This window comes from Pyrgilauda ruficollis, unplaced genomic scaffold (genome assembly GCF_017590135.1).
Source record: "Pyrgilauda ruficollis isolate IOZ18807 unplaced genomic scaffold, ASM1759013v1 scaffold210, whole genome shotgun sequence".
In the NCBI taxonomy this organism is placed as follows: Eukaryota; Metazoa; Chordata; class Aves; order Passeriformes; family Passeridae; genus Pyrgilauda; species Pyrgilauda ruficollis.
In genome coordinates this window covers 392,945-412,365 of record NW_024520319.1, presented here as the reverse complement: position 1 = coordinate 412,365, position 19,421 = coordinate 392,945, and the positions used below count along the sequence as shown (strand labels likewise).

At 49.7% G+C, this 19,421-nt stretch overlaps 2 protein-coding genes across 5 annotated transcripts in view; one reads left to right on the top strand and one right to left on the bottom strand.

Annotated features, from left to right (window-relative positions):
• Positions 1-19,421, bottom strand: part of OIT3 (oncoprotein induced transcript 3) — a 43,652-nt gene that overhangs the window by 4,539 nt on the left and 19,692 nt on the right. For 3 of the 4 annotated variants that reach the window (XM_041468076.1, XM_041468077.1, XM_041468079.1), the window contains exons 8-9: positions 16,198-16,297; positions 14,628-14,890 (exon numbers count right to left, since the gene is read on the bottom strand). In XM_041468076.1, the coding sequence (XP_041324010.1) occupies positions 14,702-14,890; positions 16,198-16,297 (289 nt within the window). In that variant the 3' untranslated portion in view covers positions 14,628-14,701. Of the gene's footprint in view, positions 1-14,627; positions 15,264-16,197; positions 16,298-19,421 lie in introns of those variants that run through there. The other variant, XM_041468078.1, reaches the window with a different exon arrangement.
• PLA2G12B (phospholipase A2 group XIIB) lies at positions 440-10,911 on the top strand. The gene is made up of 4 exons (XM_041468080.1): positions 440-1,478; positions 6,583-6,659; positions 7,767-7,932; positions 10,209-10,911. The coding sequence occupies exons 1-4, from the start codon at positions 1,244-1,246 to the stop codon at positions 10,325-10,327; spliced, it is 597 nt and encodes a 198-aa protein (XP_041324014.1). The 5' UTR covers positions 440-1,243; the 3' UTR covers positions 10,328-10,911.

Below are 19,421 nucleotides of genomic sequence, written 5' to 3'. Positions count from 1 at the left end.
CATTGCACAGGAGAGGCACTAACCAGCTTGTTTGTTCCCCCTTTCTCTGACTTACCTGTCTAAGAAACCAAGACTTGGCTGTGGTTCCTCCTCCTTATCCCATGTCTGGAGCTTATCACCCAGGGCCATGCGCAGACACACAGACAGTGCCATGGAGCTCTGGCCCAGAAGCAGTAATGCAATGGGGCTAAACTTCCTGCAAAGCAATAAAATGCCAGAATTTGCATTTGTGTTTGGCATAGATTTGAAATGCCTGATTGTGTGTTTGGCACAGATTTGAAAGCTCCTCCTGGGAGGCAGTGCTGTGCTGGGGCACATCTGAAAAGCTTTCTAAGAGCAGCCAGAACCTTCCCACACCATTTCCCTTCTCTATTCTTCGTGAGTGGCTTGCTTTGTCTTTTGCTGTTGGTGTTAATTTGGTTGCTTTCTTTTTAATGAGCAACTTTGAACCCTCCACCAGCTGAGCAGGCCCCTGGGTCCAGGCAGGCCTGTCCCACTCCAGAGCCAGGAGCTGCAGCTGTCCCACAACCCATTCCCTGGCTCAGGTCTCAGCGCCAACCTTTCCTCCTGGGTCACCTGTGCTACGCTTAACTTACATTACACAGGAGCTGTAACAAGCAGCCCTGTAACATCAGCCATATAAAGGCAATACTCACCTACCACACTGATCCTGGAAGTGGCGGTGATGCCAAGGAATTGCCCTGAATGTAGTGCTTGTCCCAAACTTCTCCAAGCTGCGGGATCAACCCCTCCGAGGCTCCGTGGGCCCTTGGGATTTGCTAGGAGCAATACAGCCAGCAGGCGGGCTGGGTGAAGCTCTCATCCCACCCCTCCCTGTGCCCAGGAGGCCTGGGGAAAAGGCAAGGGGTGCTCCTCAGCCTGCCTGAGCAGCACAAATGTTGGACAGAGAAATACTCTTCACGTCCCAGCAGGCTGGGGAGGGAGTGCAGTGCCCTGGGGAGAGAGAACCCGCTCAGGGGTGAGGGAGGGGTCCCTCCTGGGGAGCTGCAGCCATGGGGACCGAGCTGTCCCAGCGGGATTGTGCAAACTCCCAGCTCCGGGAGCTGAACTCGCTCCGTATCTCGGCGCTGCACTTTGCCCCCGGCTGCCGTGACCTCACGCCGGCTCCCCGGGCAGCGTTTAAAGTCCAGGCAGAGCGGTGCCGCTGCCTCCTGCCCAAGCAGCTCATCCCCGCCGCCGCCGCTGCCCCTCGGCCTGCCCGGCTCGGGCTCGGGCCTGCAGCATGCGGCTGCTGCTGCGGGCAGCGCTCCTGTGCCTCACCCTGCGCCTGGGGCACGGCTCCGAGGAGGCAGCGCCCGGCAGCCCCGGCCAGCAGGACTCCCAGGCAGTGTCATCCTACTCCGACTGGGGCATCGACACCATCCGGGATGGCTTTGAGACGGTGAACAGCTACTTCGACTCCTTCTTGGAACTGCTTGGGGGGAAAAACGGAGTCTGTCAGTACCGCTGTCGATATGGTAAGTGAACCTCACTGCTGCTGGCTCCTCTCTCCTCGCCCTTTCCCCTCTCTCCCTCTCCCTCCCTGCGGCCACGAGCAGCTCCTCCTATCCAGGAGCTGCCCCCGGCAGTGCTAAGGGTCACAACTCCTGTGCCAGTGCCAGCACAGGGACACTGAGCCCCCTTCCCCAACAGAGGCCAGCTCTCCAAGGCACCGCACACAGGACAGCAGGGGAGGATGCAGCCTTCCCTGCCAGGGCACACAGTCCCCAGGCTGTGAGGGCACACAGCACCCGGGCTGTGAGGGCACACAGCACCCGGGCTGGGAGGGCACACAGTACCCCGGCTGTGAGGGCACACAGTACCCAGCTGTGAGGGCACACAGTACCTGGGCTGTGAGGGCACACAGTCCCCGGGCTGTGAGGGCACACAGTACCTGGGCTGTGAGGGCACACAGTACCCGGGCTGTGAGGGCACACAGTACCCAGACTGCCAGGGCACACAGTACCTGGGCTGTGAGGGCACACAGTACCCGGCTGTGAGGGCACACAGCACCTGGGCTGGGAGGGCACACAGTACCCAGCTGTGAGGGCACACAGTACCCAGCTGTGAGGGCACACAGCACCCAGCCTGTGAGGGCACACAGGTACCCGGCTGTGAGGGCACACAGCACCTGGGCTGGGAGGGCACACAGTACCTGGGCTGACCCGCTGCCCGGAGCCTGGCACAGCACAGGGAGGGGAGGCTAATCTCAGCAACCTTCGGAGTGTCCTTATCCAGCAGCTGTGAGCTGGCCACTGCCGAGGGCTGCAGGAGGAGAGATAACAGCGGGACAAACCACACGTCACCGGGAGGAGCCTTCAGTGCTCAAGGCAGAAGGAGGCAGCTCCTGCTTGCTTTGGAATTCACTTTTTGGTGGTTTACCAAAAAGGGTTAGTTTGGCTTGTCCTGGGGGCAGGATGAAGGGGGTGACATCTTTGGGAGGGCAGGGCAGGGGATGGGGTGCACAGGGCTGTGGGGTGACAGGGCCACAGGCAGCACCGGCCATCATCAGGGTACCTGTGGGAATGACCTGCTTAGGAACCAGCCAGGAGTTTTCCCACAGATTGTATCCTCTCCTCAGCCTCCTACAACTGTCCCACAGCAACATCTTGTCCTGTCACCTCAGCCTGCCCAGCCACAGCTTCACCCCACACCCCTAGTGACCACCTGGGAAAGAAGCTTGTGAGCACAAGGGATTTCAACCCCTCTCCTCCCCAGAGCACTATTTTTCACGGACAGAGTCAATGCTTTGGGGAGACCCCACTGACTCTGTCTCAGTCTGTACAGATCCCATGGACCTCCTGCTCTTCCCAGGCCAGCAGCCAGGCCACTGGGACAGAGATGCTGCGGGGCTAGGACCTCAGCTCCCTGTCGGGGGGGAGGTTAAAATCAGTCTGAAAGTTGCTGAGTTGTTTTGTTTCACAAATAATGTCACAGAACCATAGAACAGGCTGAGTTGGAAGGGACCCATCAGATCACTGAGTGCAACTCCTGGCCCTGTGCAGGACACCCCAAGAGTCACACTCTGTGTCTGAAAACGTCCAGAGTCTCCTGGAGCTCTGGTAGCCATGGGACCACTTCTCTGATGAGCCTGGAAGTGCTCACAGTGCTCAACCACCCTCTGGGTGAAAAACCTCTTCCCAACATCCATCTAATGTGTATAAGGTATCCTCCCCCTCCTGCCAGCTCTGCTCCCCAGGCCCCACACTGAGAACAACCAGGGAGCAGCAAGCCAGGAACCTCAACCCAGTGGGATGGAGGAAGCCAGGTACCCCAGCCCATCACCACAGCCCCACAGTGGCCCTGCTCCCTCAGCGTGGGGCTCCCTCAGTCCTCTCTGCAGCGGCTCAGGAGGGTCTGTCTGGAGGAGGTGGTCCCCAGACCCCCCAGCACTCAGGATGAGCCCATCAGGCAGCCTGTCCCATGCTCACGGTGTGGCAGCCCCACGCCATGTGTGTGACAACCTCCTAAAAGTCCAGTCCATGCTCCAAATTCAGAGCAGAAAGGGACTTGCCCTCCTTAATGTAGAGACTGAAACCCCTGGCAGTGGGAAAACCGTGGCTGGGACTGCAGTGTGCCTGAGGCAATGCTGGTACTCAGAGCTGGTTTCAGGGAGCCTCAGGACTCACCACACCATGCAGGAGTTACTGCTTTTGGACACATCCAGGGGGCTCTCCCTGCCTGTCCTTGTGAAAAGCATCTCCAGAGAGCAGCACAAATCCCTGCTGACATCCCAGGAGCCCCTGCATCTTACAGGAACAGTGTTTTACCTAGAAAGGAAAACAAGCCCATTGTTAGCCCAGTTCTCATCCTCTGCTGAACAGCTCATTAATCACTGCCTGAAGGAGGACACTACTGAAATGTTGCCCACATGGCTCCAAGGGGCTTGCTAGACCCTTCCAGGACCATTTGTCCTTGCTAATCTCTGGCGCAGACATTGCAAACTGTGAGAGGAGAGGATGCCAGGATGGTCCCAAACCAGTGAGATCCAGTCCTTGCTCAGAAGGATGAACACAAACTATCTTTGTGCTGAATCAGAGCCTGGTTGCTTTTTCTCCCCAGGCATGAAACAAAAATTATTCCTTCTACTTACTTTCATTTCAGCCAAGAGATACCAATAATAGCTTATTTTGCCACAGTAAAGGTCAGGACTCACCTGTGATTGCCACATCCATCTTCAGCAGAGCACGTGGCTGTTCCAGCTGTAAGACTCTCCTGATTTTTCAGCAGCTACTGAGGTCTGAAAACAACCAACTTGATGGATGAGTCCCTTAAATCAGGACATTAGGGTTACACTAGCATTTACTGGCAAATATACTCCTGCTTACAAAGTCTCACTGGGCATCCCAGGGGAAACAAACAACCTGAGCTGGGAGTGAAGCCCTTGCAGCTTCCTCCTGGCCATGCAAGACTTCACTGCTCTGCTCAGCATTTGGTCCTGAAGGGCTTCAGATGAGGGGGCACCTCCAGGCTGTGGGAAAAGAGCCTTCAAAGCCAGGCTCTCTCCAACAAGGCGCACAAAGCTGGGTGTGTGCAGGCACCTCTGCTCAAAGCCTGCCTGCTTGGGGCACACAAACAACAATGGACCACCCAAAAGTGCAAGGAGCCCTGAGACCATCCATTCACCAAAAATACACTCACTCCCCCTGCCAGTGTCCCAGCACTGCAGTGCCTGAGACCTCCTACATTGCCAGCAGCTGCTCCAGCCAGCTGGCTGCTTTCCAGCCTCTTGGAACAGCTACAACAGCCTGAGGGAATTAAAATGCATCAGGGAAACTCAACTTCAGCTCTAGGGCTGTGGCAACAAGGCATTGGCCTGAAATGTATCTTCTTGCCTGTGAGGATGGGCAAGCAATAAATGATAACAGGAGCACTGAGTCAATGCTTGTAGAGGGCAGGAAGGCCTGATATTCCTGTTTTGCTTTTGCTTTCCTGTTACGTACAAAACAAGATGTGGAAGAGAGGTTAATTGTGGTGCCTTGCACTTGACCTAGCTGAGAAAGAGTACAAAGGGGCACTTTATAAGTTTTAAAGCTCTGTTTTGCAGAGAGGAGGGGACAGGTTTCCTACGAGGGCTTATCCTGAAGGCAGTTTGATGTTTTGTGGATCAGCACAATCCTTATTTACGTTAGGGTTTTTTTCCTCAGGACAGCTTTCTAGAACATTATAATAGCTGTGGCTTCAGCTGAATTGAAGATCTGGAAACACAGCTATTTTTGGCTGGGATCTGGATAATGCAGATAGAACTGGATAACTGGAGGATCTTAAAGGTCCCATCCAGCCCAAGCCATTCTATGATTCTATGATCTCCACATCCCCAAAAATCTCACTCTTACTCAGACTTGCCATCTTATCCCATTCACTGCCAGTGTGCTGCAGGAACAGAATTTTTACAACCAATATTACAAGCAAGTCACTCAAATTTGACTCCATCCTGCAAAACCCACAGCGGATTTTGAACTTTCCTCTGCCTCCTGCATCAGTTCAGGAACATTTGAATTCTGAGTCCCAGCTCCCACTCCCTTCCAAAAAACCATCAAGGCTCTTTTGGAAGGGGAAGATTGCCTGTTGGCATCTCACAGCTGGACAGCATTTCAGTTTGTAATTTATTTGTAGCAAATCTGTTATTTAATCAAAACAGCTCTGGCAAAGTTTAATTGAGAGGTGCTGGGAACACTCCTACATAAGGCCCTCTGAGGCTTTTGGCTGCAATGCCTTCCCAAGGGCACAGCAGATTTATGGTTGAATTAACTACTGGCATTTTAGGTACCTGAACAGAAAAATGGGAAAAGTGTCTTAAATAATTCCTGGTGCTGACAAGAAGCAAGAAGTGGAAATGGAGTTTAAAAGAACCCAACCCTGCCTTGAAGGGCTGAATTAGATCCATTTTATGTCTATATAAATTCTCTAGCCTTGCTCAGGGAAGCAGAAACTTAACCCTTGATGTGACAGGCTTCAGAAGGCCCAGCTCACATGAGTTTTTGTTGGAGCATTCCTGCAGTTTATGTTTTCCTAGAGCAGGGACAGGACCCAGGGAATGGCTGGAGCTGTGTTGGAGCAGGGTTAGGTTGGATATCAGGAAAAGGTTCTTCCCCCAGAGGGTGGTCGAGTACTGAGCAGGCTTCCCTACAAAAATCAGATTAAATGCTGCTGGAAGGTACTGCTAGAGCTGGCTGTGAGCTGGACTCCTCCTACATTGGGTAAATAATTATTCACAGAGGGAGTTCTTGCTCCTTTATGCATATTAAGAAGCAGACTGAGGAAGGTGCAGAGATTAAAGGAATAGAAATAATTTTGCAAAACGTGGCAGTGCATTACCATGGGCAGAAAACGGACCGAGAAGACCTGCTCAGAGCAAGATCAGACATGCAAGGTCTGGCACAGTCTGGGGGACATCCACAGCACACCAACAGTCCAAGAATGAACTGAGGATAGAAAGAAACCCCCTTGCCAAGCTAGCACTGTAAGCAGTAGTGTTTGGGGATGCAGACCAAAGGGGAGCTGCCTGTCACTCCTTGCTTTTTGGACCTAGTCTTGGGAAGATCAGCTTTCCTAACATTTGTCCTTTCTTTTCTTTCCCAGGGAAGGCTCCCATGCCACGGCCTCACTACAAACCCCAAGAACCCAACGGCTGTAGCTCCCATTTTCTGGGGCTCAAGGTACCTGAAATTGTATGTACTGTCCCACCCACCAACCCCACAGGATGCAGCTCTCCATCACATCACCAGCTCATCATTCTGAGCAAGGAAAAGGATGGGCTGGGCTGGGCAGCTTGGTGACAATAACCCATGTGCACACAGTAACACCTGAGTGTATCCTCCACCTCTTCCCACACTTTTTGCCTCTGCCAAGCACTGAATGAAACCCAGAGGCTTTAATACTGCACCTGCTCGTTATCTTAAAGGCAATTAATGAACATATTGGAATCACCAGGAAAAGCCTTCCCAGGAGGCTCTCAGAGCAGGGATTCCTATTTAGCTCATGCATTATTGCTGCCCATGGAGTCTGTAGCAATTAGGCAGATTCCTGCTCTGACAACCCCTCTCTTTGCAGCCCATTTTTCATGTTGGTTTTAATTCCTGAAACTCTATTTCACTGCAAACCTTGTGGCATTTCTGTGGTGCCATTTCTGTACCCAGGCAATCAGAAGTGCGATGAAGGAACAATTCATCTCCTAAATTTTACAAGAGGAAGGGCAAAAAGAGGAATAATTCATAAGAAGCTAACAAGTCCAGTCTCTCCAGGAGACAGGCCTTCTGCCCCATCACCCCCAGCTAAGCTTACAGGGAGCAGAACTCCCCTGACCATGCTGTGCTGGTCCTTGACATCAAGTGTATCTCTGAGAAATAAGACATTAAAATACTTGTGACATGTTTATTAGGCCAAAAATCAAGACCTTGTCAGGTTGTGGGAAAAAGAGGAAAGGAGAAAAGAGGCCTTTGCCACTGTTGGCAAGGACATGGAGCTCTCTGACAAATGAGAACTAGAAAATGGTCGTGGAGGGGCTGTTTCCCACCTCTCTGCCAAACACTGATTCCCTGGGACACAGAGAGGAGAAGAGAATGTGATGTAGCCCGCACTGAGCCTGCACCACTGACACCACTGGGCTGCTCCCTCACCCTTCTTTACATTCCTCCTGCTGCCTGGCTCTCAGGAATAGCTTCTGGAAAAGGAGCCAGCTGGGCTCGGCAGCACCTCACCGCGTCACAGCTGTGTGAGCTGAGGCCAGGACTCAGCCAAGGGACACCTCTTTTGTCTTTCCCCAGCTAGACTTGGGCATCCCTGCCATGACCAAGTGCTGTAACCAGCTGGACATTTGTTATGACACCTGTGGGGCCAACAAGTACCGCTGCGACGCCAAGTTCCGCTGGTGCCTCCACTCCATCTGCTCCGACCTCAAGCGCAGCCTGGGCTTTGTCTCCAAGGTGCAAGGTAAGATCCTGCCTCACATCCCCTGTGCAGGGAGCCCCTTCCTTGCCAAAAAGAAGCAAAACTCTGCAATAGGGAGCAGCATCTCTGTTCTGCACGTGTCACAGGCAGGTGAGAACACAGAGATCTGCCCCCTCTGCCACACACTTCTGTCCCAAGGCTGGAGATATACGGTTATTTACATTTAGAAAACATTACTGTGTGTGAAAAAAACCACAAACAACCCTGGAAGTAATTCCTTCAAAACTTGGAGGCACTCCCATACAGTTCAAACACCTTCATGGGATACCAGAATGCCTTCCAGGGCCATGAAGCACACAATGAAACTTGTACGTGGCCAGGGGCCAGCAAAACTGAGAGAGCCAAGGACAGGGCTCTCAGGGATTTGCTCACAGATAAGAGATGATGATGGCACCAGGGACACACCAGGCTGAGTGGTGGCTGAGCCACTGCAGGCAGCTCAGGATGGCTCAGAAGTGCTAGCAAGTTCTAGTGATGTGGAGCTCAAGTGCCACCCTGGTTTTGCCTAATTTAAAAAGCCTCAGCCTGCAAGTCTGAGAAGAGCTTCTTTGGTAACCTCTGCTGATGTCCTGCTCTAAGGTATCCTTAAATATGCATTTGTTTACCAAAGGTGCAGCCTCATTAGGACACATGGGAAGTCTGCATGACATCAGTAGATGTCTGTAGATGGCTTCCTACCTGGTCACAGATAAATTCATGGAAAGAGTGCCCAGGCCAGCAAGAGAAATCAAAGACGTGGACTGAGACAAAAGTGCTACAGGCTGAGCACAGCCAATCCTTCATGGTCACCCTTATCAACAACTCCTCATGCAGCCAACTTCTTCCCATCTCTTCAGATTTTCCACTTTTTCGTATGATTCCTTCTTGCTCTCTGCTTGCAGCAGGAAAGCAAACCCAGATCCTAGGCAGTTAAGGTGGAGCAGAGCCCACACTCCTGGGCTGAACCAAGCCACCTCTGCCAGGCAGGAGTAGATTCCTCCAGCATCTCTGTCCTGGCTGCTGTAGGAGGCACAGGTAACACCAATGAACCTCTGAGCCATCCTCCCCTCACCTTGGGCTCTACAGATCCTGTCCCCAGGGCTGCTCTGAGCGCCTCCTGTCACAGTCCTCCTCCACAGCCATCTCTTATCTGGCATCCAAAGCCTTGGTTTTCCCACTGACTGACCACAGCCTCTCCTGTGCCTGCCAACTGAGCAGCCCCCTAAGGGAACAGGAGCTCTGAGGTGTTTGGACAGGTTGAGATAAAAGAGAACAGTCCCAAAGGCAAGGCTTTCCCAACTTCATCAAGCATACAGCTATCAGTGTTGGTGCCAGTAAATAAACCCTAAAGATTTATTATTAACCTATTTATTTACTGACAAGCACTTTCAGGGTTGTTTTTTGAGGTGAGGAGGGGCCAGTAGTCAGGCAGTCAGCTGCTCCAGCTGCTGTAGGGTTTTTCACGCTGGCTGGCAGCTGGCATCACGACTCCCAAAAAAGCCTAGAAAGGTTGGTTAATAGTGGCTATAGGCAAAACTGAGAGGAGAAGGAGTAATGTGGAGGCCTCCTGGGAAATCTGTTTGGTAAACAGTGCTGTTTGCAGAGCCCCAGATGATCCATCAACCAGTAGGGCCTCAAAGAGGCAAGAAAGGAGGGGTTTAGGGGGGAGAGAAATTACTGCAACCCTGGGGAGAAGATGTGGACACAGCTCTCTTCACAGAGAGCAGCAGGCACAATTTTTCTCAAGGATTTTTCCTGGGGAAGGCAGTGAGAAGCACAGAGAGAAGAGAAAACAATTCTTATCTCTATTCACTGCGCTTGTTGTTTTGCACATGTGAAATGTGTTATGTTGATTGTTTACCTAAAGTGATTTGTTAATTAGACACTGGTAAAGGTTGTTTTGATTCTTTGACCAATTGGATCTACGTGTGTCGTGACTGCCTGGAGAGAGTCACGGGTTTTTCTTTAGTATCTTTGTAGTATAGTATTTCTTTAATTTAGTTTTAGTATAGTATTAGTGTAATATAGTACAGCTTAATAAAGCAATTGTTCAGCTTTCTAAATCATGGAGTTAGAACACATTATTCCCTGCATTGGAGTTACCCTGCATTGATAAGAAGAGAGAAGGGAGCCTCAGGATTTATAAAAACGCAGTGCTCAGAGAGAAAAGACGACAGCCCACGCTTCCAATGGCAAATGCCATGGAGCTCAGTGCAGGGCTGGGGCTGGGGTGCTCGGGGTTGCCTGTCCTTACCTGGCCACCCTGTCCTTCTCCACAGCCTGTGAATCCATGGCAGACACGGTGTTCAACGCTGTCTGGACCCTGGGCTGCCGGCCCTTCATGAACAGCCAGCGGAGCGCCTGCATTTGCAGCGAGGAGGAGCGCGATGAGCTGTGAGCAAGAGCAGCCACCCAGTGTCTGTGAGCCGCTGCCAGCGCCCCTCTGCAGCACAGAGACTCCTGTCAGCCCCTGGGATGGGCACCTGGGCTGCTGCCAGCGCCCCTCTGCAGCACAGAGACTCCTGTCAGCCCCTGGGATGGGCACCTGGGCCAAGGCACACATCCACAGCAGCCTCGGGGCAGGGCAGGGCAGAGCCAGCCCATGGACAGAGGGCAGCTGTGCCTGCTGCCTGCTGCAGATGCAGTTCCACAGCCCCAGCGCCCCTTCCCAAGCCAGTTCTCTCCAAAGCAAGCAGGATGCAGTGCTGCTTATAAACAGGGGACTTACCTTAAATACATACTATTGCCTCCCCCCACCCTGTAACTCTCTAATTTGCAGTGCAAGGCAGTAGGTTTCTGCAAGCCCTGTGAAATTCCCAGTCCGTGGATATGCTATGTACGTTTTTGCACTGCTGGTGACAGACTGAAGAGGGGTAATTTTCTTTCAGTACATTGCTCACACCCATCCCTGACACTTTCCATCCTGTCATTACACACTCTGACAACCCTGTGTATTTAAATACTTGGTGGACCCTAAACTGATTTAGGACGTCTGGAGAAATCTTAAGCATGAGTTAAGGAGAAGGGCTTGAGGTGTTTGTGGTACAGCATTGATATTCAGGACCAAAGCCCACCATTTATCAGATGTGAAATCACAGCCCTCTCCCCCAGTCTCAGGAGAGGAAGCCACTTTTCTTTGCCAGCGACACCCACATCTATTTAATTAATTTTCTCCTATAGCATTTAACAAAGTTTTGCCCTCAGGATCCTTTTTCACACAAAATGGCTGGGTATCCACCTCCATCTCTTGCACGAGGGAAACAGGAGGCTCACAGTGGCCTTGGATAAGATATTCCAAATTCTGGAGCCTTATCTGTCAGGTGACAGGACTTATGTGCTACCTCTGCGGGGCTGCTATCAGTAGCCTCAGACATCATTGCTTCTAAAATGTGGTTAATACTCCCATCTGTTATGGGGAGCTTTTGTTGCATGCAAAACCAGAATTTAAAGTTGTGCATGGCATTTTGCCTCCACAGAACATTGGCAGACAGCTTTGAGCTGGGTTTCTTGTTGGAAGGATGTTGCTGCTGGGTGTGTGCATGCCATGCCACGTAAATATTTCAGCAGCTCCTGCAAACATATTTATGGTTATGTTCTTCCATCTGCCACAGAGAAGTTAAGGCTGCAAAAGGGTGATTTAACAAGAGTGGAAAGAGTCTGTCTTGGTTGCTTTTCTTCCAGTTTAAATGGGTTTAAAATGTATGCATGGAGCTATAAATTATTTAAGCCCTGTATTCCTGTTCCTGCCAGTCATCTTTGCCTTACAGTGAACAGCAATGAGCTGTTCAGCTGGCCCCAAGTGGGCTGGAACAACAAGAGCCCCCTGGTACCCAGACCAGGAAAATGGAAGTGACTGTGTGAGGTGTACTGGGATGTTTTCCATCACAGAGGACTTCAACACTGTTCAGATGTAATGACAGCCTTTCCTAGCTGGGCTAATGCCACTGGACAGGGAATTCTGCACTGCCAAGGTTCACCACTCTGTCAGAGCATGAGGCTGGACAGACAACCTTGATTATCCAGCTAGGAAACACCTACTTTTGGCTAGGGATGGGAAGGAAACATTCCTCATTCCAGACACTGCCCAAACTTTATATTTTGTTGGTGAAACAGTGCCTGTGGCCAGTTTAAATGTGAACCTACTCCTATGATTAAATGACAAAAAAAAAGTTACAATAGCTATATTGTCTACGTTCAGTAGCTGACTGCATGGCAAATATATCAATTATCTTATAGTTCAAGTGATAGCAGATCAAAGCCAAGCAGCTGCTGGCAGGTGATGACATACACTGGAGAAATCAAAGGCTTCTGAACAAAGTCTCTGTTCCCAGATACTGATGTGCTGGGGACATCGCTAACATAAATCATCATTTCTCCCTGCTTTCAGACCACCATTCATCCCAAAACCCTAGAGACTGCTGCAAGCAGGCTAGCTACTGAATAAGTTCATTTTTCACTGTGCTAATCTGAAAAACCCCACCAGCAGCTCTACGAGGAAATACTTGAACTTTCAAGTGGTGGCAGTGACTCTGGCAAAGCACCAGATAATCCTGTGCAGGAGCAAACCAGCGCATGAACGCAGTAAAACTGCAACCAAACTAAAAACTGCTTCCCCTCCGTGCCACTCTTGCTGTCCAGTGATGTACAGCCATGGAAGCAGCTGATCACAGGATTTTCCAGGTTGCTCCATGAACCTTGGGTCATCTTCAATTCCACCCTGCTCCGGACACAAAGACATGGCTTTGCTCATCCCGTGGCTTCCTCTGGACTTTGTGCATTGGCAGGATTGTTTTCAGCTGCAGAGTGGAAAAGCTGCTTCACATGAATTCATCAGGAAGAATGAAATAATGTGCACAATAACTGAAATAAGCCAGGAAAGGAACTTCTTCCTCCACCACTCCCCCCCACATCCCTTCTGTATAAACAAACAAGACCAGTTGATTCTCCAGAAGGCACCAGATAATTAATTTCATTTCCCAGCTCTCGTTTTATCAAAACAAATATATTTAGTGGAGGCTGTCTGAACAAAGAAGTGACAGTGGGAAACTGCCCCTGTGGTCCTAATGCAGATGTGAATCAGCAGAACAGCAATCCTAGGAGAAGCCTTTTTCCTTTCTTTTTCTTTCACATATGGCTGGATAACACATGAAAAGCATCTTTCCATTTATATCTACTTATCATCATAGAAATATTTTTGTTTACTCTAACACACACACACATGTATTTCCAAGATTGAAAAAGCAGCCGTGAAGCTATTAAAAAAATTATTAAACTCTCAGCCATTAAAAGTTCATTCCTCACTGGAATCTCACTTGCCAGAACAAATAAATCTGTGAAATAGATTGAAATGTTTGAGGTGATTTGTGACTCCCTTCTAAATGGTCCCTTCAAATGGATTCCCCTTCCATTTGAGAGCAGCAGCAAATTTTGGCTTTTGCAGTAATTTGGCTGCTCCAAGCAAAGCAGAACACAGGTGATGAAGGCTGGGGGGCTTCCAGCAGACCTCCAAGCACGCAGGACAGAGCTGCACACTGAGGAGCTTCTTGTAGAAAACCTTGGGAACACACTGCAGAGCCACTGCCACCGGTGGAGATGGATCCTTCTCCTCATCCTCCAGCCCTGCCTGTCCCACGGTGTCCTTCACTGCTGGCTGTGCTTCCTCCCTTCCCCACACCCTAATCCTTTAACACACAGCTCAATGAAGCCCAGAGGAGCCTGAGCTGATCACATCCATTATATTTTCTTCAGAAGGAGCTTGATAGCCCAAAAAGATTCCTGACAACCACGATGCCACCACCACCACCAGTAATTGTGTCCCCTGCCACGGCCACTCAGACAACTCTGCCTTGTCTCCTGTCACCAGGCTCACTGGGGACAGCCCTGTCCTGAGACACATCACCAATGATTGCTATAAATAATTAATGTGCATTCCTCTAATCCTCTGCTGGAACCATGGCCTCGCTAACCAGGGCAATGCATCACAACTTCCAGACAAACACTTGGCAGCAGCACGCATGGGAGGGGGTGTTTATAGATGTTTAATGGTGGCTCTCTTACAATCAAGGTGTATAGTAGCACTTAGGAAAAGCATTTTTGGTGGTGGGAAAAGAGGGAGAAGAATAATGATACACTAAATACAGGAGAAAACACTACTAAACTTCATGCAATTATCAAAAGCCCCTAAAAAATCAAATCTCCTTAAATACCTTTTGCTATTTAAAATCCCATTTGAATGTGCCTGTGATAGATCTGAGCTTTAGCTGCCTGTAATGACAACTGCATTGCTCCAAGGAACTTACACATGATGAGATATATTTTATACATGGTTTTATTAACAGTCACCTGAAATCCTCAGCATCACTCACAGAGCTGCACAGCAAACACACTCAGCTATGATACTATTTGTACTGTCTGATGCAAGAAGGGCTTGGATAACATTTGTTTAGTCAAGGACAAACAGTCCTGGGGCCTGTAGGTGGATGTAGGGAAAGGCAAAGTTGGGTAACACTTCCGGCCTGCAAAGAAACAGGGTCCCTTCAGCTAAAGGACTGTTGGGGAGAAATGCAGATAAAACCAAACTGCTCTGCAGTCCAGGTCACACTCCAAGGGCTGCCTCATGGGCCCAAAACACTTGACAAATAACCACCACGGAATTAAGGAAACGAGTCCTGAGGTTCAAGCGGGGCTTTAACAAATACCTCTGATTTCTCAAACAACCGCAACAGAAGGCAGTGATAAGGAAGGCCAGGGATGCTGTTCCAGAGGGTGGGTGTCAGTCATCAAAGTCGATCCTGATGGGGCCGCCTGTCAGGAGGTGGTTTGCCACGTGAACAGATTCCTTGTCCTGCTGCTCCTCCCGCTGCTCAGCCGACCTGCGCACGCGTCTCCGGCAGCCCTGGGCGCAGCGCGAGGTCTCGTCCAGCGCCCCGCACACCAGGATGCGGCAGTGCAGGAACACCTCCTGAGGTGGGGACACAGCAGCAGGGTCAGTGCACAGCTCTGGGGACCACTGGCACCGCTGCCAGGGCCAGTGCCACAGCATGCCCGTGGCACAGGGTCCGTGTCCAGCATCGCCGCCTGCAGCCAGAACGGCCGCTCCGTCTGTTTGCTTGTGTGCCCTCTCCAGAGAGCCTGGCTGAGGTCTCAGAGGCAAGAGTGGGGACACAGGGAATAGAAGGTGGGAAACGATCCTCCAGATGAAGGGATGAAAATGGCAGGAATCAGCTTGGAAGAGCTCACGTGGACTGGCAGGAGCTGTGTGTCAAGAATCGTGAAGTCTTGCAAGGATTGATGGAGACGTGCAAGAGAATTTCAAGTAAGCTGGGAAAACAAAGCTAGGAAACCAAGGAGAATGCAGGGTGATGAGAGGCTAAGTTGAGGGAAGAGGGAGAATGCAAAGAGCAAGGAGACAGCTGCCTTTTCTCCTTGCACAGCACAGGCAGTGACAGGACTGCTGCTCCCTGCCCTGTGAATGACCAAGAGAGGAAGCAACATCCCTGCAAGCAGCAGCCACAAAGACTTGGAGAGGTTTGAAGCAGAATCCATTGTGCAGGATGGGAGGATGCAGGTTGGAGGCAGCAGGGATGATCAGGAAGCCAAAGAAAATTTCTGAATTTTAGAATCTGTTTTAACCCTACTGGGGCTCTCCAGTAGCTGGAGCAGCAGCTTTATAAGTTTTGGAGCAGGCAGTGTTGGCTGAGCATAACAATGACTGGAAGATCCAATTTCCTCCAACACAGAAAGGAAAGCTATTTGCATTAGGAAAATGCCATTATCCTCCCACTGTCTTCTCACTACAGAGCTGCTGCCCCACAGAGACAGCCTGGTTTCAGGCTTGAATTAAGCAGCATGGCGGCCTTCTGTCTGGAGTGCTGGCATCTGTACTCACAAGAGACACAAGGCTGAAGAGATCCCAAACTAAAAACTGTGTTGTTTTAAAGACAGGGCACTGTGACACGTGCCTGGTGACTGAGAACATTTCTCTCACCAAGCAAACAGAGGTCCACCAAGACCACCTTGGAAGCAACAATGATTTTAGCCTGCTGTGGCATTGATGTTCCAAAACTGTCCTTCATATTTCAATTTTAGTTGTTTTTAACAATCTCTCCTGAAGTACCTTTGGCAGGCTCCTGTAAGGTGCAGCTGCTGAACAGGCAGAGCTGCACCTGCCTTGGGTCAGCCATTCCATACCCTTTTCCAACTTCGTGCTGAGGTTTCTCAGTCATATCAGAGCTGATGAAATATCTAAGAGTTCAGTTTTGAGCTTACCTTGTTGTCTTTGCCCACAAACTTGAACACAGGAACCTGGAAGTGCTTGGCAAGATGGTCCTTTGACGTGTACTGCTTCACGGAATCATCAGAAACACAGCTGAGGAGAGCAGAGGGATAGGCTTTAATGGCTTTCCCAGAAATGGAAAAAAGAAAGAGAAAAGACATTCCAGCCTACTTAACCAGAGAAAGAAAAGGAGGGATTGGTTCTCTCAGGCTCAGCTACCATTTCTGCTGCTTCCTCTTTGGCCACAGGAGAAAAGTCGGGAATGATGGGGGAAAACAGCAGCACTGCTAATAGCATCTCCAGACAGGGAACAGCTCAGCAGCAGAGGGCTGGCAGGACGTGGCCCAGTCCCCTCAGAGAGGGACTGCCAGCGAGCTGCAGGCAAGTCTGTCCTCATTTCACCTCCCTGCAACAGCCTGCAGTGTTATACACTACAGAATGTGCCATGCACTTACTGTATACACATAGATATGCACATAAATTATGCTTAAAATGAAGCAGCCTGCACCCACATTACTAAAATACGACAGATGATGAAAACAACAAAAATCCAGATTTACTTTGCTTTATATCATTTACATTTTTCTTCCTGCTGGATTTGGTCAAACAGCTCAAATTCATTACACTGAAAATTTATAATTTCAGTTTTTCCATCACTAGCAATGCATGATTGTAAGAGAGGTCACAGAACTGCAGGAAAATAAGCTGCTTTTTTAATAAGCTACATTCTAGGTGCAGTGCATTTATAAACTATTACTGCCTATTTAGAGTTTGACAGACAAAAAGTTATGCTGGCTCAATAATTATTACTGATTATTGCAAAGCCTTGAGTATCTTGGGAGGTCCTGAAGCTGCTGTGAAATTGCATTGCAATGCAGCTCATCCTTTCTAGCAAGTTAATTTCGAAAATGTGGACTTTGAAAGATACTTAAAAAACCCCAACAATAAAGCAGTGGTGGAAGAGACAAGAGGTACTGGTGTAGATCAAAGCCTTGCTCTTGCAGCAAGCTTCAGCTCCCATCTTTACACGAGAAATGTGCATGGCATTGTCAGCAATGCTGATGTTTGACATGTTCAGCTGTAAAAGAGCAGTTCTGCCTTCACTGCAGGGAAGTTAGAACTGCTCTTTGGGAATCTCTGTGTTGTCAAAATTCCTTTTTAAACAAGGCATCTGATCATAAGGAATGACAGTTAAAGTCTTTTCAGAGGTGAGTGGCCAAGCTCTAGGGCCATGAAGTCAACTCACAGGCACCTTCTCATTTGTGAGCATATAAACTGTGATGATTATTGGACACTGCCTCAAAATTACTCCTAAATTCCAGGCTTTCCAAAGGTTCTCCACACTGGTGGAAGGAAACCTACTGGTTTGGGGCTAGGGAGAGGGAATGTGGGAGAACACCACAAAGGAGTCAGAGATACATAGACAAAACCAGCTCAGAAACCTCATGAGTCACAAGGGCAACTCCTTTTGCATTTGTGAGGCCAGACCATATCCCACTCTGCTAGGAAACCCCCAGAGACCCTTCTGCCCACTTTGGAGAGGTGAGAAGAGACAAGTGTGGAAGGAAAAGGGGTGGGCCTGGTCAGGATATGGGGAAAATCACCCTATCCCTGTGCATAATGCGTTTGGGGAGCAGAGTGGCAGTGCCATGGGAGCTGTGCTCTGATCCTCTTATTCAGAGTTGCAAGGCTGAAAGGAACAGGCTTGCACAATGAAATAGCCACCTCAGCCTAACAAACAGGGCAGCCTGAGGCATAAGAAGATGAGCTTTGCAATGGAACTACCTTAACCACCCTGTGCTCTGCTGAGCCACAGCTCCTGACCTCAGCAGCGACATGACCTGGCTCCAGATGCCCCAGAGAACTCGGGTTTATCAGCTGTGCCATCGGTCACTGCCTTTGTTCCACTTTGTTTTCAGAAGGCAGGGAATTAACAGAGAAGAGAGCAGTAGAGGCAATTTTCCAATTCCTCAGTCCAAGGTATATCACCTCCAATATAAATAGTGTTTCCCTTTGGATTATGCAGTTAACTCTTGCAGGTCTGATCCTACATAAACTGATAAAAAAATCTCATTTTTATTGCCATGGGCTTTTGGGGCTGGATTTTTAGAAGGAAACTGAGTTACTACAGAAGTGTTTGGAGCAGGGACAATTTACTGCTTTCAGATAATTTAATTTTGAATCACTGGGGCCTGCAGTGATGGCTGCAGAGTGGAGCACTTTTCCCTTCAGTGAAGTTTTAATGCCCTCTGCAGGTACCAAGGGACTGCTGGTGCCATAAATCCTCCAACCCGTGCTGGGGTGAATTCAAAAGATGACATTTCCTGCCTCCTCCCTTTTCTATCCAGCTCAGGTTTTGGCTGCTATTTTGAATCTCATCATTTTCACTTATGGGGAGAAATTAATGAATGTTTGAGGCCTTGACTCTGTGAAGGGTCCACGGGAACAGCCAAGCCAGGGAGCTGATAAAATCAATTTTTCCATTACAGATCTGCTCATAAAGGCCAGCAACGTTGGGCACAGAACGACTGCAGCCTAGGATGGAGGGAGAGCAGGCTAATGCTGAATCCTCTGTCAGGAGGAAATGGAAACAGTATTTTTGGGTACTTTACATTGCAGGACCCTTTTGCTACAAGACAACCACACCAGACTTGCCAGCAGCAGCTGTAACAGTGGATGATTTAGTCTGGCAGCTGAGGACATGATTGTTGTCATCATTGAATGGTCTGGCAGGCAACATACAGGACTTACACAAGCACAGTCCCTTGACTCTCAGGCTACAACTCTTGGGTATGTCTTAGATATTCCTTTGGCTGGATTTCCCTCCCTAGAGGACAGCAGACTGCCTCACAACTATGACATTTCCTCAGAGCTCTCTGGTTAAGCAGCTGGATGCAAACACTCTGCAGCAATGCTGTAGCATGGCACAGTCATTTCAGCACCCAAAGAAGTGTCTGAAAAGAGGGATCACCTCAGGAGCCACAGCTGAGCCCACAGCAAAGCTCCCCAAACCTCTGGTGCAAAAACCACTACAACAGCAAACCCACAGATCTGCACAAAACTATTTTTAGCATATCCTGGAATGATCACCAATCCCAAATACTTCAAAAAATTACAGCCAAACTGAAAGACCCTGAGTTTATTGCACTGACAGGCATCAGGGAGAGTAAAGCAAGGGATTCTCCTGCAGCTCCTACCAGGACTAGCAATGGGCTCT